The sequence below is a fragment of the Maylandia zebra genome, linkage group LG6 (assembly GCF_041146795.1).
Source record: "Maylandia zebra isolate NMK-2024a linkage group LG6, Mzebra_GT3a, whole genome shotgun sequence".
Classification (NCBI taxonomy): domain Eukaryota; kingdom Metazoa; phylum Chordata; class Actinopteri; order Cichliformes; family Cichlidae; genus Maylandia; species Maylandia zebra.
In genome coordinates this window covers 29,984,851-30,004,495 of record NC_135172.1, presented here as the reverse complement: position 1 = coordinate 30,004,495, position 19,645 = coordinate 29,984,851, and the positions used below count along the sequence as shown (strand labels likewise).

Below are 19,645 nucleotides of genomic sequence, written 5' to 3'. Positions count from 1 at the left end.
TAACAACAGGATACAGTTTATCTTGTGATTTAACTGAACTACCTTTGACTCGTCTGAAAGCGATCAAATCAAGCTGTGAAATTGCGTTTCTACAAATTTAAATTCCCCAGCACAGACTTCCTCCCATTGTTTTAGTCCACAGCTGAATTCCCACAGCGCTTTGCTCTGGGACACAGCAGTCCCCAGATGAAAGCAAACGAGTGCATATTAAAAATATGAGCAGCTGGGACAGGTTGCAGTGTTCTCTAGAGCTTGCCGTGTTTCCACGCTGCTGCGTAACTTAACAAACCAGGTAGGCTGTGAGACGATGTCAATCTCCTGGAGGGGAATTTAGAAAGGCTCACAAGTCTGATTCACACCCAAGGAACAAACTGAAAGCAGGCAGGATTAATTCTTAGACAGCTAGAGGCATACTTGCTAGTAATAGCCACACTAGTGAATAATAAAGGCTGAGGAGCTTAAGTCACATTTCTTTTGTTTGCTTGATTTTTGTTTATTATCTCAACTTCCAAATTATTATATGCAATGGCAGCTGTTGCTAATCAAACGATAACCTTACCTGAAAGCTGACCTTCAATTCCTCTGTTCATTTTAAGTAAAGATGATCTTATGGACAATGTTTGGTTTCGCAAAAAATTCATGGTGCGTTTTGTATGCACCATGAATTCATCACCTGGGATGGCTGTTTATCATTCTACGAATGCATTCTTATATTATTTATTGCAAATGAGTTACTGCTAGCAATTTATGGTGAATAAGACATCAGAGCTTTTATCATCAGAAATTATGTTCATATATTGGATGACCATGTCTAATCAAGATGAACTCTATGACGAATAAATACAACAGATAAGATAAAACTGCCCATCGTGCTGCAACCAAAGAAAATGTCAAAATGCTGCTTAATGAAATAAATTACCTGATTATTTGTGTGCATTTCTTTCCTTATACTATCAAACCTGAGGTACTATTTCCTTCCACTGAAGTACTATGCGACTCTTTGGAATAATAATCAGGCTCTACTCAGACAATATTTTCTATGCTATGCTTATCATGTATCCACTCTCATATAGTGCCTCCTTTCTCTGCCTGAAGTGGCCCTTTACACTGATTTACATACTCTGAAATCATTGGTTGTCAAGATGTTGTACTTCAACAGGCTGCCTTGAGCTGATTGGCTGCAATCGCAGGGGTGGGCCACTGAGCTCTCTCACCAAAACAGGCATAAAAGGCAGTGTGTGTAGGTTTAGGGCACAGTGAAGCACCCAATAAGCAGCTTCGACAGGGAGCTTAAAAACTATCAGGTGAAAAAACAAAAAGGAAAGAAGCTCAGGAACAAGAATTTTCAAACTGCACATGGAGAGATTTCCTTGAGGAAAATATTTAGGTTAAAGATTACTGACAGGTTTAATATTTGCAAGTGCATTAAATAAGACACTTTTTGGGACATTTTCTTTTCTCAATTGGGCCAAGAAAGAAAAATAAGACATGTCTCTGGAGGTGAAGGAGAAGACACACGTGCGCCTAGTGTTTCTGGGAGCAGCAGGCGTGGGGAAGACGGCCCTTATCAGACGCTTTCTCCAAGACACCTTTGAACCCAAACATCGGCGTACTGTGGAGGAGCTGCACAGTAAAGAATATGACATTGGCGGGGTCAAGGTCACTGTGGAAATCCTGGACACCAGCGGTAGCTACTCCTTCCCCGCCATGCGCAAGCTCTCAATCCAAAGCAGTGATGCCTTCGCACTGGTGTACGCTGTGGATGACCCAGAATCACTGGAGGCTGTCAAGAGCCTCCGAGATGAGATTCTTGAGATCAAAGAGGACAAGTACACACCAATCGTGGTGGTGGGAAACAAGGTGGACAGAGAAGAGGAGCGTCAAGTGTCCAACGAGGATGTGCTATCAACTGTAGAGATGGACTGGAACAACAGTTATGTGGAAACTTCAGCAAAGGAAAATTCCAATGTCGTTGAAGTGTTCAAGGAGCTCCTGCAACAGGCAAACCTTCCTAGCCGCCTCAGCCCCGCACTACGTCGACGCAGGGAGACCATTCCAAAAGACACCGATTTTCGGCCACCCATGAACAAGACCAACAGCTGTATTTTGTCATAGTGAGTGTCACAGGAGGGGAGATGGTGTTTTGATTCACAAAAAGCCAGGGTGGATGAGAATATGGAAGGTATGTTGTGAAACTCAGTGGTGCTGGACAGAGAGAACAAGAGAGAAACCTGGACATCATAAGAGCTGCCTGGCTGGGATTATGGACACACACAAACACACACAAAAAACACTTCAGGAAGAAGAAAATAAGTACAGACCGAACCTAAACAGACTGCTACCTTATGAATATCTGTGAACCTAAAATTAAATGGAGAGAATGAATTAGATGTGCACTTGATGTAACGCTGTTGTTGCTTATTTGGTGACATGCTGCTGGTGTTCAGATCACTGTAAAGCTATTGCATTTCCTCATGTTAAGCTATCTGGACTGTTGCTATCCTTTGTTTACTAAGGGGAAGTATGTGTATATATGTATCAGGTGTGGTCACTGCAAAAGTTGTATATCTCATATAATTTTTTTTTTAACTTAGTGATTCACCTGTAGCACATGATACTGTTTGAATTTTTTTTTAACTGGGATTTTCTACTAAGCATAACATTACCCTTGCATTAAAAAAAACTGTGGTCAAATGGAAATATAAATGCACTTTTCATTTTGATGTGGCCATTCAAAATGCTTGTTTTTATAAATTTCATTTTTTTATCATCACATGTATTCATATATTTTTTAGCTGTTTATTTAACAAATGTATGTGGAATAGTGTCTTTAATGTGTAATAAAAGCGAAAAGCAACACTTGTGAAAATGTTTCCGTTTCTGTAAATAAACATACCTAGGTACATAATTAAAGACATGAAAAATAGATAAGCATTGATATGTATGTGAAGAAGTACAATGTCAATTTTATTCCACCCATGCAATTCAGAGGGGCTGGACCCTTTACCACCTTTCATAGGGCGAATGATAGGCATACACCCTGCACAAATCACCAGCCTGTCACAAGGCTAACACAGAGCGACAGACAACCATTCACAGCTACAGCCAATTTCAAAATGCTCATGCATATCTTAAACTGAAATGCCCCAGCAGGCCAGTGGATTTAAACTCAGGGCTTTCCTTCTATGATGCAACAGTGTTAACCACAGCACCGGAATTATTATTTACATTAAAGGATGTCAGGAGGTTACAAATGAATAAGGTAGTAATAAGGTCACAAAATAAGCAAAAAGACAATAGAAACCGTGCTGATAAAAAGTAGTGTATACATAAAGTTGGAAGCCAAAAAGAAGACTTTTTACAGCAAAAATTATTTTCTAGAACATGTTTTGGAGTCTTATAGCCCTCTTATAACACAAAAAGCTAAACTGAAAGGTATAATTACATAATATGAGATGGTTAAATATGATGCAGTAAAGCTTAGAAGCATCTCTTTGTTAATGCCATGCATACATTATAGGACCGTAAAGACTGTTTGTTTTGGGTGAGGCCCCAGCATGTTCCCTCTACCATTCCCTTTGCATGGGCAGTCATAAAATTACAAAATTAAGTATTCACTGTTCTTGTTACTCATTTTCTTGTGACAAGTGATTTAAACAAAATAAAAAATGAGAACATTCGGTAAAAGCAATTGTGATTAGCACAATTTGTGCTCTAAATTTCTTAACTGCACACGCCTGCCAGTATTTTCTGACCTCTGTTGCCATCTGCTGGTGAAAAACACACATTACATTAACTGAGGCCTCAATGTGGGTACGCTATATTTACTGTGGTACCTGCAAACAAGGTTATATACAGGTTAAATACAACCTTTAAAAACAGACATATTTAAGGCAGGCCTATTGAGGAAAATGATTTTATGTATGACACCAAAACACCTGCAGCCAAATCTATAAAAAAAAAAAAAAAAAAAAAAAAAAAGACTTTACGTCTCCTGGAACTACGTGTTAAGATGAAAGCAACTTTAGCATATGTTAGTAAGGTCAGCACTACTGTCTCCACCCCTGAGACAATGGTAGACAAAGTTAAGCAAAACAAATGAAGCCTCTCATTAGCATCACAACATTTGAATACTGAACAGTTGTGCATTACTACTGTGTAGCTGTGACAACGCAGATCATTATGCAGTTCCTGAAATAGCTGTGCATGGTTCCCCTACATGCAACTGGGAGACAGTTGTAGTTCTGGTCCGAACACCCCCCCCCCATTCAGATTAGACTGAACAAAGTTTCCTGTTTTAATTTGAGGAAGTGGCCTGGTAAACGTTTGTGGGCAGTTCCTCTTTCAGTCCACATTTAAACATTCTTCCGCACTCTGCTCTTGCTCATTTGCGAAGGAAGGGAGGCCTAACAGCTTCACAGTCATGCAGGTGTGTGCTTTTGTCATCTTGTTACATGGAGTTGTACTTTAATTTACACCAAGGAATAGCTTAGGCTCTTTAGAATACATGTACATATTTTATTATCCCACTGAGAATGCTTTACTGATGCTAAATGATCAGATTTACTGGGTTGGTGACTATTTAAACAGTTCTGACTTTTTCCAATAACACGTCTCTGCTCCTAGACTTGGTCAAAGCTCCTCAGCAGATTGAAGTGACTCTGAGGCGTTTAGAACAAGTTCAGGGTCTTGGACAGAAACACAAAGATTACGAAATGTCTACGTGGTGTCCGCATGTGAAAATGTCATGTTTCGATGAGTAACACACTTATAAATTTGCCTTTGCTTGAAATATGTTGAAAAAAAGTAAACTGAAAACTATATTCAATTTTAATTAATAAAAAGCAGCATCCACTATTAAAGTTTCTGCTTTACACTTGAAATTCTGATCATCTAGTTTACTTTACAATGCTTGCAAAAGATTTCTATTTGCAGAATTTATTTTAAAAAAGAAAATCTCAACGGCCTGGCTCCAAAACCACAAATCATTTTCCCCCTTCCTTATCTGGACTGCATTTCATTTCCTCCTAAGTATTGTGCGTTATCACATATGACAACTGTAAAAGTATTAATCATGAAGTACTGTAAACTAACTGCAGGTGGGTACTTCATGCTTTTCCATGCTTCACAAAAACAGCCGCCTGAACAGTGACTGAAACTGCTACCGAGAGTTTCAGTTCAGGTGTGAAGCGGCTTTACTGTAGTTTTCTGGCAGTTCCACAAAAATCTTCACACATCTAAAATACAAATGAATGTATATGAAAATGCCAGATGTGGTGTAGCGCTTTACTTCCCCACCCAGTTATTAGCATTTATCATTCTGAATCAAGATGGCATCAAAAAAATAAATAGAGATAAAAAATAAACATAAAAAGCCCCATGAAGAACAGCTTTATTTGCCAAACGCTACAGTGTAATGAGAGGGTCCACGTGATACATCATTTGTGACATTTATGTTGTCAAGACTGCATGAAAGACACATTAGCGAAGTGAAACCATTGAGTAGTGTGTAAAGTTCTTCTGTGTAACAAAAATGAGAAATAAAGCAAAGTCTGAGTTTCATATGTAACATACAGTACACGGAGTCAGTTATTCTCTAAGGATTAACAGGAAAACCAACTGTAACAGCTTAAAAGCCGAGCTTAAAGCAAACTGGATTGGTCCTCAGTGTATGTGCTTACGAATGATGTAGCCTAAATGTACGTGTGTGTTGCCTCAGTCGTCCATAGCAATGTTGCGGAACAGATAGGCCATGGATTCTCCATTGTGGATGCGTCTGATCGCCTCAGCCAGGATCATACTGACGTCCACGGTTTTGATTTTTGGACACTGAAGCTTCTGGACCTCATGGGGAACAGTGTTGGTCACCACCACCTAAAAGCACAATGTACCCTTTTATTGCTGTATTTCACACAGGTACACAGGTTTTTTTGAACCACAATCTTACATTTTCTATTATTTAACAACACAGGAAGTTAAGGATAAATGCAGCTTTCTTTAGTAGTGCATTTTCAATTTTTTTGTTTGTGTGTGTCAAATGTTATTACATCTTGTAATTGCATGTTTACACATACATGTTAATAAAATTGTATTTTTCATTTTTAACATTTGTTATGACTAAAAGCAATTCTTTCACCCCAACTCTCGAGCTTTGTTCTTTCTTAAGCTATAACACAAAACAACACCCAAGCATGAAAGCATAAAAAGATGAACAAATAAAGATTTAATATACACAAAACATTATGATTGTTAATTTCCCTTTTTGGGAAGGAATACATCTCATTAGACATATAGTAGATGGACATCACCACACACTTTATTAGCTGCAACCTGCTAGTACTGTCAGTGCGCCCGGGGTGGCTGTGGCCACAATGTAGCTTGCCATCACCAGTGTGTGAATGTGTGTGTGAATGGGTGGATGACTGGATGTGTAAAGCGCTTTGGGGTCCTTAGGGACTAGTAAAGCGCTATATAAATACAGGCCATTTACCATTTGATTCCTACTTCCTTCAGAAGTGCCTTAGTTCTTTGTCGCATAGATTTAACAAGGTTCTAGAAACATTCCTCAAAGATTTTGGCCCATATTGATATGATGACATCTCACAGTTGCTGCAGATTTGTCAGCTGCACATCTATGATGAGAAGCTCCCATTCCACATCCAAAAAGTGCTGTATTAAATAAAGATTTCGTGGCTATGGAGGCCATTTGAGAGTATGAACTTAGGGCTGGGTGATATGGCCTAAAATCCATATCACGGTATAATTTGAAGCATGTGCGGTAACAATATATATCGCGATATATTCTTTTCTTCTGTATAACATATTTTACACACTATAAGGCACACTTAAAATCCTTTAACTTTCTCAAAAATCGACAGTGTGCCTTATGTATGAATTCTGGTTGTGCTTACTGACCGCGAACCGATTTTATGTGGCAAACGGCGCGCAGAAATTTGTCAAAAATGTTTTAGTACAACTTTGGTAAGCTATGAAGGCGCACCGCTTGATGGATTGTTGGAGCATTACGGCTGCCGTAGTCAGGAGCCTTGCGGAGTAGTTAAAAACTGTCTAAATTCTTTCATCTTTAATAAAATGATCGGCGTTGCTGCTTTACCAGGTGTAACAATTAAGTTTAACATCCAGGCATCCATGAAAACAGAATTTATTAAATTCAACGGAGTTAGAAGTTAGCAGGAAGTTAGCTCGCTAGCTTCCACCTAAACATGATATACCATGTTCTGACTGAGAGATTTTTGAAAAAATTACAACGTACAGCTCTGCTATCACTTCCAACATAAATAAAGACAGAAAACTAAACAGCAGTGACTTTTGCAAGGTTACTGAAGTCAAACTAGCTGGTAAATAATAATGTGCTACAAACTTTTTACCACTCGATAAAAGTTCACGTGAGGGTTTCTGGTGGTTAGGGACAAATGCAATTGCATGGCAGAATATACTGCAACAACATGGGAATAGAGCAGCTGCGAGAGAATTCAGCACTAATGAATCAATCGTACAGAAGTGGAGGAAGCGCAGTTTTTGGCTTTCCCCATATTCCAAAAGTGCTTCGTCTCTTTGCTATTACTGTCGCCCGGCATAATTTGCAGATGATGTTGTTTGCAGCCGTTGCAATGTTTTCGACCAAAACAGGCACAGCTGGATGACACCATCAACATGCGCTATCGCAGTAGAGCGGTATAGTCAAAATCTCTGCCGTTGGTCAAATTTATATCGTTTCTACCGTATACAGTTTATACCGCCCACCCCTACATGAACTCACTGTGACATTCTAGAAACCAGTTTGGGATAATTAGATACATTTGTAACAAGCAACATTAACTTGCAGCTCTAAGTATGCCAAGCAATTATTCCCCACACCATAAACATCACCACTACCCGCTTTGAAACGATGCAGAATGGAGCCACGCTTTCATGTTTACACTGAATTCTGACCCTAACGCTCCAGTGACGCAGCAGAAACCGAGGTGTAAATCAGTTTGGCCATTTTCCTTTGACATCAATAAAGCATTCTCTCCCAGAGAAGAGGAAGATGTCAGTAGATGAGCAATTTCTGAAAAACAGATGAGCAAATCTGGCACCACCAACCATTCTATCACTTAAAATCATTAAATCACCTGTTTGATGCCCAGTTTGAAATTCAGCAGGTCATCTTGACCAAGTTTACATGCCTAAACGCACTGAGACACGGCCATGTGCTTGCCTGATAAGACAGTAGTGTTGAATGAATGTGTGTACCTAATAAAGTGGCCAGTGAGTGCATACCTAGGATGAGACTGCTTCAAAGGTTTGGTTGTGATATTTTTCACCCATTAATTTTACTTTTACAGAAAGAGTACAGCAGATCTCTAATGCTGATGCGTTTCCATGGACTGCTAAAAGTTAATGTCAGTAACGGGTAATTATAATCAATTATACCAAGTGCACATTATTTTACCTCATCAATAGCAGATTCTTCTATTAGTCTCGGAGCCTCTGCTGACAGCAAGCCATGTGTAGCCATGACGTAGATCTTGTAGGCTCCCCTCTCCTTCAGAATTTCTGCTGCTGCAACAAAGTCTTCCACATCGTCTATAATATCATCCTAAGAAAATGCCCACACATACAGACAAAAACTGAATTTCAGCATTTACATTTTGGTGTAAACAAAAAGAAGCCTTTTCCCTGTAGCTTATACAGTGGCATTACTAACCATATTTGAAATCCTTTATTGGAAAGATGATTATTTATTGTTAATTTATTGAAAATTAACAATAGATTCTGAACACGGAAAAGATATGATCACACTGCACTTTTTTATAAACCCCCCACTAAAGCTGTTTCCTACCAATACATAGATGTATGAGATGCCATTATTCAGTTAAAATAGTAGTTTTAAGATAATCACATAAAACTTAGAGCTCTTACAACAATGATGGCAATTCGGCCTCCTACGTCGCCAACAACACTGATAGGGGGCTTCTCCTTTGCCATCATCACTAAAAGACACAAAAATATTAGCATTGCTCTCTGGAAAAAAAGACGGGTCTTTTCTTTTAACCCAAATCAGAGGAAGCTTATTGGAATGAAGTAAAGTTAATGAACATTTGGTGAGAAGGGATTTGGTTAAAACCTGCAAACACCATGCAGACAGCTTTAACCCAATAAGCTTCAGCTACCACAGTACCATTCAAACTGTTAAGATTTTGGCAAAATATATAATTCCACAGTTTTCACATTTGTGCTTCCAACTAAATCCAAACCAAGACGTACAGCTGCTTTTGGTACAGTGGTAGATATGACTGCAGAACTGGGTTTCCCTTTGAAAACAGACCAGAATCGATTCTTATTTGTAATCCAAAACACTATTTACAACCATAAGAATATAAAAAGGTTCATCTTGGAGATTCACTAAGGGTCATCGGAAATTTAAGTTGCTCAACCCAAACATAACATTAAAATGTACCTGAAGGGATTTCAAGCAACAAGTGATTCAGGTCTAGAACTCAACACGTCTTATTTGTTGCGTTTCCCACGTGGAAATCCCAATAATGTCAAAAATCAGATGTACAAAGGCTACTGTGCAAAATATACATTTTAAAATAGTTATTTCTGGATTGAGAAGGAAGTCATGAAACTAAAGTCTTAATACTATTTAGACGTTTTGGACAGAAAGAATCACGCAGAATCTGACACCTAAAACTCAAAAACAGAAACTTGAAACAAGAGGATGTAATCACAGTGCAAAACATAACTATCAAAGGGTGGTGTTATTGTTTGTCAGGATTTCTTTCACGTTAAGCAATAAATGAACAATAGTTTTGAGTTAACACTAAAATGCTAATATGCCTAGAGCAGGGGTGGGCAACTCCAGGCCTTGAGTCCCGGTGTCCTGCAGGTTTTAGATGTGTCCTTGGTCAAATACAGCTGATTCAAATTGCTAAATGGCCTCCTCAACATGTAATGAAGTTCTCCAGAGGCCTGGTAATGAACTAATCATTTGATTCAGGCGTGTGTTGACCCAGGGTGATATCTAAAACCTGCAGGACACCGTCACTCGAGGCCTGGAGTTGCCTATCCCTGGCCTAGAGGCTTTTCTTCAGCCCATAATTTAATACTTTATTCATAATATCAGAAATTTAAGAGTTTCTCACTCGGGTAACGATTATTAATTTTATAAGAATCGATATTATTTTAACAGATGATGCAAAAACGAAGGCTTCCAGCAATTACCATGATCACTCATGAGACACTGTGGCTCAAAGATGAATATCAAGACAGTGCATTTCACTCAGTGTATGTGAAATTCACTGTAAATAACTTTGTAGGTCAAAAAATGACTCACAGTATTTAATGTTGACATGGTATGGGGTATAACCCTTCTTTTGCTGCACCAACTGGTTTCATTAACGTCAATTTCAAATGCCGTATTCATCTTTCAGAACAGTGTGTGATAGGAAAAAATAGTGATTTAATCCTAAAAAGAGGAAAGCTCATTCAGGTTCTACAGGTGACCAGCACCACTTAGAAGTGGAAGCCTTCAGCAACTCACTGTCACTCCATGCAGGGAAGCATAAACAATCAATAGGAGGCAAGAGTGGATTCAGGCAATATTATCATACTTGGAAGCTCTATCCCAGGGAATGGGACCTGTCTGCTGCTTGCTGTGGAAAAGGATAGGATGGTACAAAACATTATGGCATGGTTAGACAAATAATTAAATTACCCCTCCCAAAAAATTATTCTAAAAACTCAGAGCAGACTTAGAAGGTCTGACATTTTATGTAATCAATGCAAAGTGAAATTGGGGGAGATGACATAAGAAGAGTCAGATTCAGCCCTTGCTGGAGACAGCAAAAAGATATTGCTGACATATTTCCAAGTTGAGGCGGGAGAACGGGGGAGATGGTTTAGCTGGAAGGAGAGTACATAGGGTGGAATGAGATGAGGGAAATAAATCTGGCGCTGAAATGAAGGAAGCGACGGTGGCAGGTAGCACCTGCAATATTTCACAGGTGGTTATAACAATGTCTGAGGCAGAGCTGGCCTGCAAGCTTTTGGGAAAACGTTATATTCTTACTGAAAATGTCATGTTTGAAAACACAATGTTTTAAACCTGAAATATACCATTGAGTTAGTGGTCAAAATAAATAATACGCAATGGGAGAGCCTCTCAGTCAGGACTCTGCCAGCGCTGTTTTACAGGGCAGCTCTCATGATTATTATGCACACGAAGGAATTGAGGAAGTCAAACATTAAAAGAACACTGCTGGTGTCTTGGCAAAGAATCAAAACAGGAACAGGGAGCTTGTGGAAGCTTTCTAACAATCAACATGAAAATAAAAATGAATTTTTCTAAAGACAGACAGTAACAAAAAACAGAGTTAGTAATAAAACAGTTTCCTTTCTCAGTAAAATTATAATACCTGTAAATGACCATCAAGGCTTCAAGAAAAAAAAAGAAAGAAAGAAAAGCAACAACAACAGATACAGATAGGTTTGCGCCATTTATCTTACATGGTAGCTCCAGGCCAGTGTGTCCTGTGATAGCACGAGACAAAGGGGGAGAATGTCGACCATCAGCCATATCAGACTCTGAGTGGTGGGCCTCCCCGTGTATCACTGCCAGCCCAAGTCGCAGCCTCTCAGCATAAGACTGAGCTCTAGGACAGACAAACATGCAGACACACAATGTCAAAGAAACTGACAAAAACAACACATAAAAAATACACAGAGAAAAGAGAGCAGAAAGAAGTTTGCAAAGGACAGAGATTACACCAACAAAGAAAAAGTGGTATACTGAAAACACAAAAGCACAATTAGGAGGCCATACAAGCGTTAGGCATTCTTTTGTTTCTTAATTTAGTCTCTAGCTTGTCCACACTTTCACTTTCAGCTCAGTTCTTCTTATTCCCATTGCTTGAAAGTTACTATAAAAAAAAAACCCTAGAGCACCAAGATCGTTAACATGTATATTGCATTTATAGTGTTGGGAATTATTTTTATAACATTCAGATCCTTACAAGTCATATATGTGTAGTAGCTGATCACAAAATGAACATCGACATTAAGTCTTTGTTATGTGTATGTTATCATTTGCAAATAAACTTTGCTAAACAATTTTAAGTGCAGTGGCACATGGGGGTTACTGGAATGTGCTGTCATGCATGTCTTTAAACAAGTAACTGTAATGCTAACAGAGCCTGTAGGTGATTGCTTTGTCTTGCACAATTAATATGTAGCATGCAAAGAAGAACCATAAATATGTTTTAATATTACTTTCTTAAATTAGCATACATGCCAGTATGTTCATACATGAGCAAAGCAATCAAATGGTGCAGGCCCACAGTGTTAATAGCTCCAAAACCTATGATTGCTATGATTGGTAAACCTATGATTAGTGATTTTTTTTTCTTTAACAAAAAAAAAAAAAAAAAAAAAGGATGTCATGTTCTGTGAACAGGACCCACACACCAGGCAGGCCCCTATAGGGACTTTAGTATCCATGTGACTTTGAGCACAAGACTCAAGTATGAGGAAGAACCTCGTGCTTGAAAACATCCTACAGTTTATAAAAACCTGGCTGCACCATTAATTCAGTTTTTACATTTTGAGTACTAAGGTGTGTGTGTAGCTTTTATCTGATTTTTTTCTAGCTCACAAAGGGTAACACTTTAAGGCAAAAAATGTCAAGAGAAACAGCTTTCCAAGCTCCTTAGACAAGAGAAACAGTACTAATGCATTTCATAATAGCAACTTTAAAGATATCGGCATTGTCAGACTTGCCAAATTACCTCTTAGCAGCCGAGGGGGACTTTGCAACAATGACAGCATTTCTGTAATTTGGGATCTGAAGAGAAAAAAAAAACACTCTTGACCTCTAACCATTTATACATAACAGTAAAACACTATTTGTGTGTATGTTTGATGAGGAGGCACATCTTGTTGAGCCTACGGTATAAAGCAACCTAACCTCCTCTTGAATGTACTGGATGAGGAAAGGGGAAGCTCTCAGGTTGTCAACAGGGAAGTTAAAAAAGCCTTGGATTTCTTTCTGGTGAAGATCCATAGTGATGATGTGAGTTAGCCCTGCAGTACAAACACATAACATATGTTTATGTGTGTGAGATTATATAGTTTCAGAAATGCCTGTAGCATGAAATTAAAGCTCTTCAAGATTGGTGACAGAAAAATAACATTTTGATTTGTTTAAAAGTTGATAGCTTCGCAAATTATTAAATCATTGGTTTTAAGCACAGTGAACTAAGACAACTGAAATAAGAAAATGGAATTAACAATAAAAAGGTAGGACGTTTTGTAAAACAATACATTTACATGTACAGTTTCTTACATCCCTAAGCCTGTACATACTGCACAAATTTTGAAAAATTTGTCGATTTCACAACTTCTAGTGGCTGACTTATAATCACACAGGAAGATTGTTTCTACCAACTTGCAGGTATTTGTTTGCCATTTGGCACTTTGGAAGAAGCATAAACAGTATGACTGAGCAAGACCAGGAACATACTGAAAAACTAGACACTGAATAACATTCTGGCAGAAGACCATCCTATGAATCCTGCAAAAACACTAACTGCTATAGGTTATTGTGCTAAAAAACAAACATGAATGGAAACAGGCAACAAAGTATCACGTTTATTCACCTTTTGACTTTTTTTTTTTAATTTACATTTTCAACCATTTTAAAAGGTCAACAAATCTTGTCTTCAGGCCCAGTAAGCAGGCAAGACAAGACTCCTCCTCGTTCTCAAGTTATCGCATTCAAAAACATGGGTGTCCACGCCACCCGCCTAGCCAGCAGGATGACGACAATCCCCCGCAGGCCTTTTACGGCTGAGGAGTAAAAACTGAGTCAGACTGGGAAAAAAAAAAAAACAACTAATTCAACCTGGTCCTGATAAAGCATCACTACTAAAACAATATTAACTATTCAAGCTACAGTTATAATGTACCTCCCCTCCTACTTTTAGTGTCATTGACTGTTTGTTGACTTTAATCTGCACTTTCTTTTACTGGGTATAAAAAAACATGATGACAAAGGAATTGAGAACAGCGTATATACCAGCTTTAGCTAACATGGATGCTAGCAGCTTGCAGACAATGGAGCCTCTCTTCCTCATCTTGCACTGCTTGCTGTAAGGAAAGTAGGGAATGACCCCGATGATGTTCTTGGCACAGGACGTCTTTAGGGCATAAGCCATAACAAGCAGCTCCATGACAGCTGTGTTGACATCTCTGAGCAACACAACATCAAAAGAAAGAAAGACATAAGAGACCATATCAGGTGCCACGGACTGTAAGGTACGGGTATGGAATATTGAATCTAGGGACAAAAAATACAGAACGATGCTTTATAATTATGAGATGAAAGAGACTGTTCGGTCTGCCATTAAACATTTGTTTGCAAACATCACGTCCACAGACAGTGCAAACACCACTGTATCTGAACAAAGGTTCACTTTTTTATTTTATTTGCATCGTTTACAAATAACCTGCACCATCGAAACAGGTTTTTCCTGTGAACCCGGAGAGAAGAACAGCTTTAAAAGTCAGCTAACGTAAATGACAAGTTTGACTCAGGAAAAACATTCGCACGTAAGAAAAGGTCTAACAGATGATCTATAGTAACTACAAATCAAAACTGTGCTGTGATGACGACTGTCAGGAAAGTTATTTATATTATTATTAGACCAGTTTGACTACTTTTGTTTTTTGTTTTTGATGGCAAGACACAACATGTAGATAGGCAGGTGACTTATCTGCTGCCTCTGTGCACACTCAATAGGAGAAGCGCTAGAACTCGACAACACTGAATACCTCTGGTTGTTTTTTTAGAGCCAGTCTTTTTGTCATAGCAAAAGAATGACAAACAAGGTGGAAAACTCACCTCACATGACATGAAAAGGCAAACTTAACTGAGTCACAGCACAAAAATAGATATGCTTCGACTCCTGTTAGAATTCCTAGTAACTATCTGAGGTCATATCTAGATTTTAAAAAGCTGGCCATGTTATTGTGTTGCATAAAGGGCACGTGCTTATAACATTAAACTTTGAAAACACTCTGAGTTCAGTAATAAAGTACTTTAGAACATTAAATAAATAGATTAAGAGTTGTGTCTAATCAGAACTTTATTATTTTATCAAAGCATAAAGTTGTCTTAGCTGATGTGTTTACAGTTAATTGGTCATTTACATATCCAACAGAAAGTGATACATTTGCACTCATTTGGAGTCATCTTTTTCGGTTCCACCTAATCCAGCCAACCGTTCACTCTCACTTCTTGTAAAACATATACATTCACTGGCCACTTTATTAGGTTTGCCTAAGCATCTCAACAACTCAATGTCATGCAGACATGGTCAAAACCAGCTAACTTTTCAAGCTAATCTAAGCTTTTTTCATTTGTTTGTCCTTTTGTTTTTTCTAGCTCAATATTGGTGTCGCTGGATGATAGACATTTAAGAACACCAAATACTACCTTTAAAAGATGAATCATTTTTCTTTTTTTTTGCTGAAGACATCTGTCTCACCTGGGAATGGTCTGAATGATAAAGATGTCTTGTCCACGGACAGATTCTTTCACATCCACTCTAGTCTCTGAATAAAAAGCACAGTTTTTATGTATTCATGAGTTACTGTGGCAACAGGAAACCATAGTTCATTAATATTTGACATTAAATGCTTGGCCTCACCTGAATCTGACTCTTGATAAACCACTGACTTGCCCAACTCCACCCCCAAACGCCTGGGGGGGAAAAAAAACAGAGTTAAAAAAACATACCTTGGTGTACTGCACTAACTGAAGCGTGTAAATATTATTTTTGTACTAAGACACTATTTTCTGCCCAGCAGTTTGATAGCTCTCCATCTGAAGAACTTCAAGAACTAAAGTTTAAAATTATTACATTATTGTGTGGAAATAAACCTTATATTTTGGCTATCAACATCGTGTGTGTCAAAATCCATTTATCTAGGTGAAATGATCAGTTTCTTAAATGATTTTAAGAAATACATTTAATTAACAAATAATTTTGGTCACTGATAACTGACCTTTTCTATTTTCTGATATAAATTTAGAAGTTTGAACTTACTGGTGAGACAAAATTTCTTTACTTGCTTTATCCCCCTGGATCACATCATAAAAATTGTACTTTGTTTCTTTACCGTTAGTCTCAAAGGTAAACACCTCAATTTGGGCTCTGATAAGTTGGCGGTTCTTAAAATTTTTTTTTAGAAATCTTAACTAGAAGCTATTTAGGTCAAAAAGCAACAGCCAAAATGCAAGCAGAGAACCCATCAGTCTGTACTCTACACTGCTGCCTCACCCTGTTTGCATTCATAAATCTCAGACTTTTTCAATTTTTTGTTATGACAGTACCATAAAGTAGCCTAATCAAAACAGGGGATGAACATATGGGACATTTTTTCCCGTTCATAGAAAGATATATTTGTCTAACCAGGGAAGGTTTCAAGCATGTTGTTTTCCTTTCATCACATCCAGGGAAGAATAAAAATAAGGATGCTTTTGTTCCAGTCGTATTCACACCCAGCCTCTGAGTGCACGTTAGCATAAATATTCAGTACAGTATTCATTAATATTTTTCTCTCTATTTTCTCTGTTGTTTTTTAAAACCTTTGCTCCCCAAGAAAACACAAAATGAAAACGCAAGCATAATCTGGCTAAAAAAAAATCTCCTGCAACTTTGCCAAGCACTGAAAACTAAGAAACCTTGATTCTTTCCCCTCCCTACTGGGTGGGAAGTGCAACTTCCATCTGGCTATCTAACAAGGCTACAGGAGCAAAAAAACAAATAAAACAAAAACAACAAAAAAATAAAGGATGCTTTCAAATTACAGTAAGAGAACCACTTGTTTTTAACCAAAAGAAACACTGCCTCGTGTACATGCTCTATGAATCACAGCCAATTAAGTATTTTGCCTATCACAGTAATACCCAGTAGTACATCTATACCATGCTTACTTCGAAGACAGACCTGGATCTGAAAAGCATACTCCCTTTGTAACAATGATTACCACTGACAGGTTTATCTCTCATTGCAGAAAAAAAAAACAGATTTGTCATTAGCTAATAAAAAAAAAACTTCACTGTACAGTGCCGTCCTCAGTGTTTCGTTACTATGTAATAGCACTTCAAAATAAAATGATTTTTAGGAAAAGTGGCAGGTTTGGTTATGTTGACCATTGAGGTACATAAATTGGACCATACATAAATTCAGGTTTTACAGCCAATAAGCTGATTAAATAGTTACACAGCATGCAGTGACATCTGGAATCAGTTATCAAAAAGTAAGATAGGCAGTTTAGTTGAAGTAAACATCAATACTTTTGCAGATTTACTGTCACATCTTCAGGTACAATGAGGTGATGCATATCCACTTAATTGGATTTTCTTAAAATGTTCAGTGCAAAGTCTTTTTTTAATCTCCGTTTCTAAGGCTTTTATTCTTTGGTTCAGTATTTGCCATAAAACTTGTTGAAGTGTGTTAAAAGGATGTTTTGAACATGCATTACGTAATGTACGAATGTAGGCCATGTACACTGGGTCACACTACGCTGAGCAGTAACACCAACATCTTGTGGCGAGAGTAGTGTGATTGTCATGCCTTGGTCCACAGTTTTCACAATAGTGATTGTTTTTGTCGTACTGAATTAAAAACAACGTAAAGTCACACGCGTGCAGCTGTAACGTGGTGTTTTGACAGAGACTTGGCTTGCTAGCAAGGCCATGTCAACATCACACACGAATCAACATGACTGTGTACTCATCGTTATTAAATCGTTAAATATGTTGCAATGACACGAACACATTAAGTCAACAGTTATTAATTTCACTTACTCTGTTATCTTCTGGGCCAGCTCGGTGCATGCGGTGGAAGAGTTGGCAGAAAAAACACGGTAGCCACCTCTGGCAATGTTCATTTTCGTGTAACCATAGGACAGCTTTGGGGACTGAGACTGAGAAACCAAAGACCTGTGACCCCCAAAGCGTCTAACTGGCATGTTGGTTTGGACTCACTGTGGGCTCTGGTTTTGTTTATCTTAAAGTGCCCAATTTAGCTGAAAACCGACTACTATACTTGAATCTAGTTCGAGCACGTTTGAGATCTCAGCCTTGCGGACGATTCTTAAATTAATAAAAATACAATAAACACTAAAACGCTACAACCAAAAACACTGTATATACGCTACACCAACAAAGAGCACATGCTCCACGTGTAATGTGGATGCAACGCTAGCGTTAGCGAATCAACGACCACCCACAAATCGCCAACCGCCACAGAAACCCCCACTCTATCACAGTCCACAGCAGATGGAAAGCTGAGCTCTCCGTTTCCATGCGGTCACTTACGTTGTGACGCATTCAGAGCAAACGCGCTGCTTTTCGAAACTATTAAGGGAACTGAAAGGTGCCAAAAGCAGCCTTGGGTACAGCAACAACCCGCTACTGCAAACACGTCGCCCGGATAATTAAAACGTAGCTGCGTTAAAACTTTCTGTATCTTAGCCGTCGCAGTAACAAAAAACGCCACGTGCACAAGCTCATTGGATGTGGGAAAGTCGCGACTGACAGCTAGAGGCCCAATCAGAAAGAAGTTAGAAATAGCAGGCGTGCGTGATTAAATTTTTAACCAATCAGAAACCGGGATTCGTATTACCTAAAATTAAAGCGCAACGGAGTAAAAAAAGAAATGTGGTGGGAGCTGCGGGGATTGGTTTACCCCTCTGTCCCTGCACTGGACTGCAATGGGGAAAAAAAAGATTCTTGCTTTAAATCGTATGAGACAACGCTGGAGCGAGTGAGTAATCGCTCGGTGTAAGGTGCAGTACCAGCAGATTAAAATAGGTTTAAAAAGAAAGAAACAAAAAACGCCCTCTGCATCAAATCATTTACAAAATACTGAGTTTTTAAGTTAATTTTACATTTCTACTGAAAAACATGTAATTTTACGATATTTTTTTAGCCTCTTTAAAAAGATATTTTTATTAATCCACATATTTTAGTACATGTGTGCAGGTGTACAGACAAGTTACTGTCTTAGACAAGATAATTTCCCCATGGAATAAGTTTGTGTGTGTGTGTGTGTGTGTGTGTGTGTGCGTATGCTATTGCCTCCTGACAAGGTCTGCATTTGAGCTCCATTTTGATAAGTAAAACAAAGGAAAGAATTCATTTCTGGAAAATGAGGAGAAATACAGAGAAACATGTTACCTAAAAGTGACCACCCTCATCACTAGTAGTTACACAACAAGTCTAGTAAACAGTCTGCAAATTTGTGTAACATTTCCTAGTAAACAAAACCTTGCATATAATGGGAAAGTAGCTTGCTCCATGTGAGGTCACACAAAAAGGTCCTTTTTTCAAGACCTAAGATGTTCCACCTCATGAGTTTAAATATTTAGGAGATTAATGTATGATGATGATGAATCACTTTATAACAGCACTATGACATGTAGTACATTTGATTCTAAAAAATACTGTGCTTGAATAAGAGGGGGTAAATGTAAACAATGTTGATTATAAACTGCCACACGAACACTCTTTACTATTTGTTTTATTTGCAGAATAGACATCATTGCCTTTTTTAGGTTAAAACAATTTGTT

The 19,645-nt window shown here is 38.3% G+C and overlaps 2 protein-coding genes across 3 annotated transcripts; one reads left to right on the top strand and one right to left on the bottom strand.

Moving 5' to 3' along the window:
- Window positions 1-1,243: 1,243 nt before the first annotated feature.
- LOC101480902 (GTP-binding protein Rhes) lies at window positions 1,244-2,886 on the top strand. The gene has a single exon (XM_004539269.4). The coding sequence runs from the start codon at window positions 1,489-1,491 to the stop codon at window positions 2,113-2,115; it is 627 nt and encodes a 208-aa protein (XP_004539326.1). The 5' UTR covers window positions 1,244-1,488; the 3' UTR covers window positions 2,116-2,886.
- A 2,489-nt stretch (window positions 2,887-5,375) lies between these two features.
- Window positions 5,376-18,614, bottom strand: LOC101481191 (phosphoribosyl pyrophosphate synthase-associated protein 1). Of its 2 annotated transcripts, XM_012919312.3 has the most exons (11): window positions 17,879-18,614; window positions 15,714-15,766; window positions 15,552-15,618; window positions 14,081-14,253; window positions 12,971-13,086; window positions 12,792-12,847; window positions 11,515-11,660; window positions 10,620-10,661; window positions 8,926-8,996; window positions 8,456-8,602; window positions 5,376-5,874 (listed from the first exon to the last, which is right to left on the bottom strand). In XM_012919312.3, the coding sequence occupies exons 1-11, from the start codon at window positions 18,040-18,042 to the stop codon at window positions 5,716-5,718; spliced, it is 1,194 nt and encodes a 397-aa protein (XP_012774766.1). In that variant the 5' UTR covers window positions 18,043-18,614; the 3' UTR covers window positions 5,376-5,715. The 2 variants fall into 2 exon arrangements, with proteins under 2 accessions (XP_012774766.1, XP_004539327.1); XM_004539270.3 differs by lacking the exon at window positions 10,620-10,661 and having other exon boundaries at window positions 17,879-18,612.
- Window positions 18,615-19,645: the final 1,031 nt, after the last annotated feature.

Bases quoted from the DNA above. Each gene is read 5' to 3' on its own strand.
- LOC101480902 (XM_004539269.4), top strand. From the start codon at position 1,489: ATGTCTCTGGAGGTGAAGGAGAAGACACACGTGCGCCTAGTGTTTCTG.
- LOC101481191 (XM_012919312.3), bottom strand. From the start codon at position 18,042: ATGCCAGTTAGACGCTTTGGGGGTCACAGGTCTTTGGTTTCTCAGTCT. The intron at 12,848-12,970 runs GTTAGGTTGCTT...TTTTCTCTTCAG, and splicing joins TCCAGTACATTCAAGAGGAG to ATCCCAAATTACAGAAATGC. The intron at 5,875-8,455 runs GTAAAATAATGT...TTGTGCTTTTAG, and splicing joins AAGAATCTGCTATTGATGAG to GTGGTGGTGACCAACACTGT.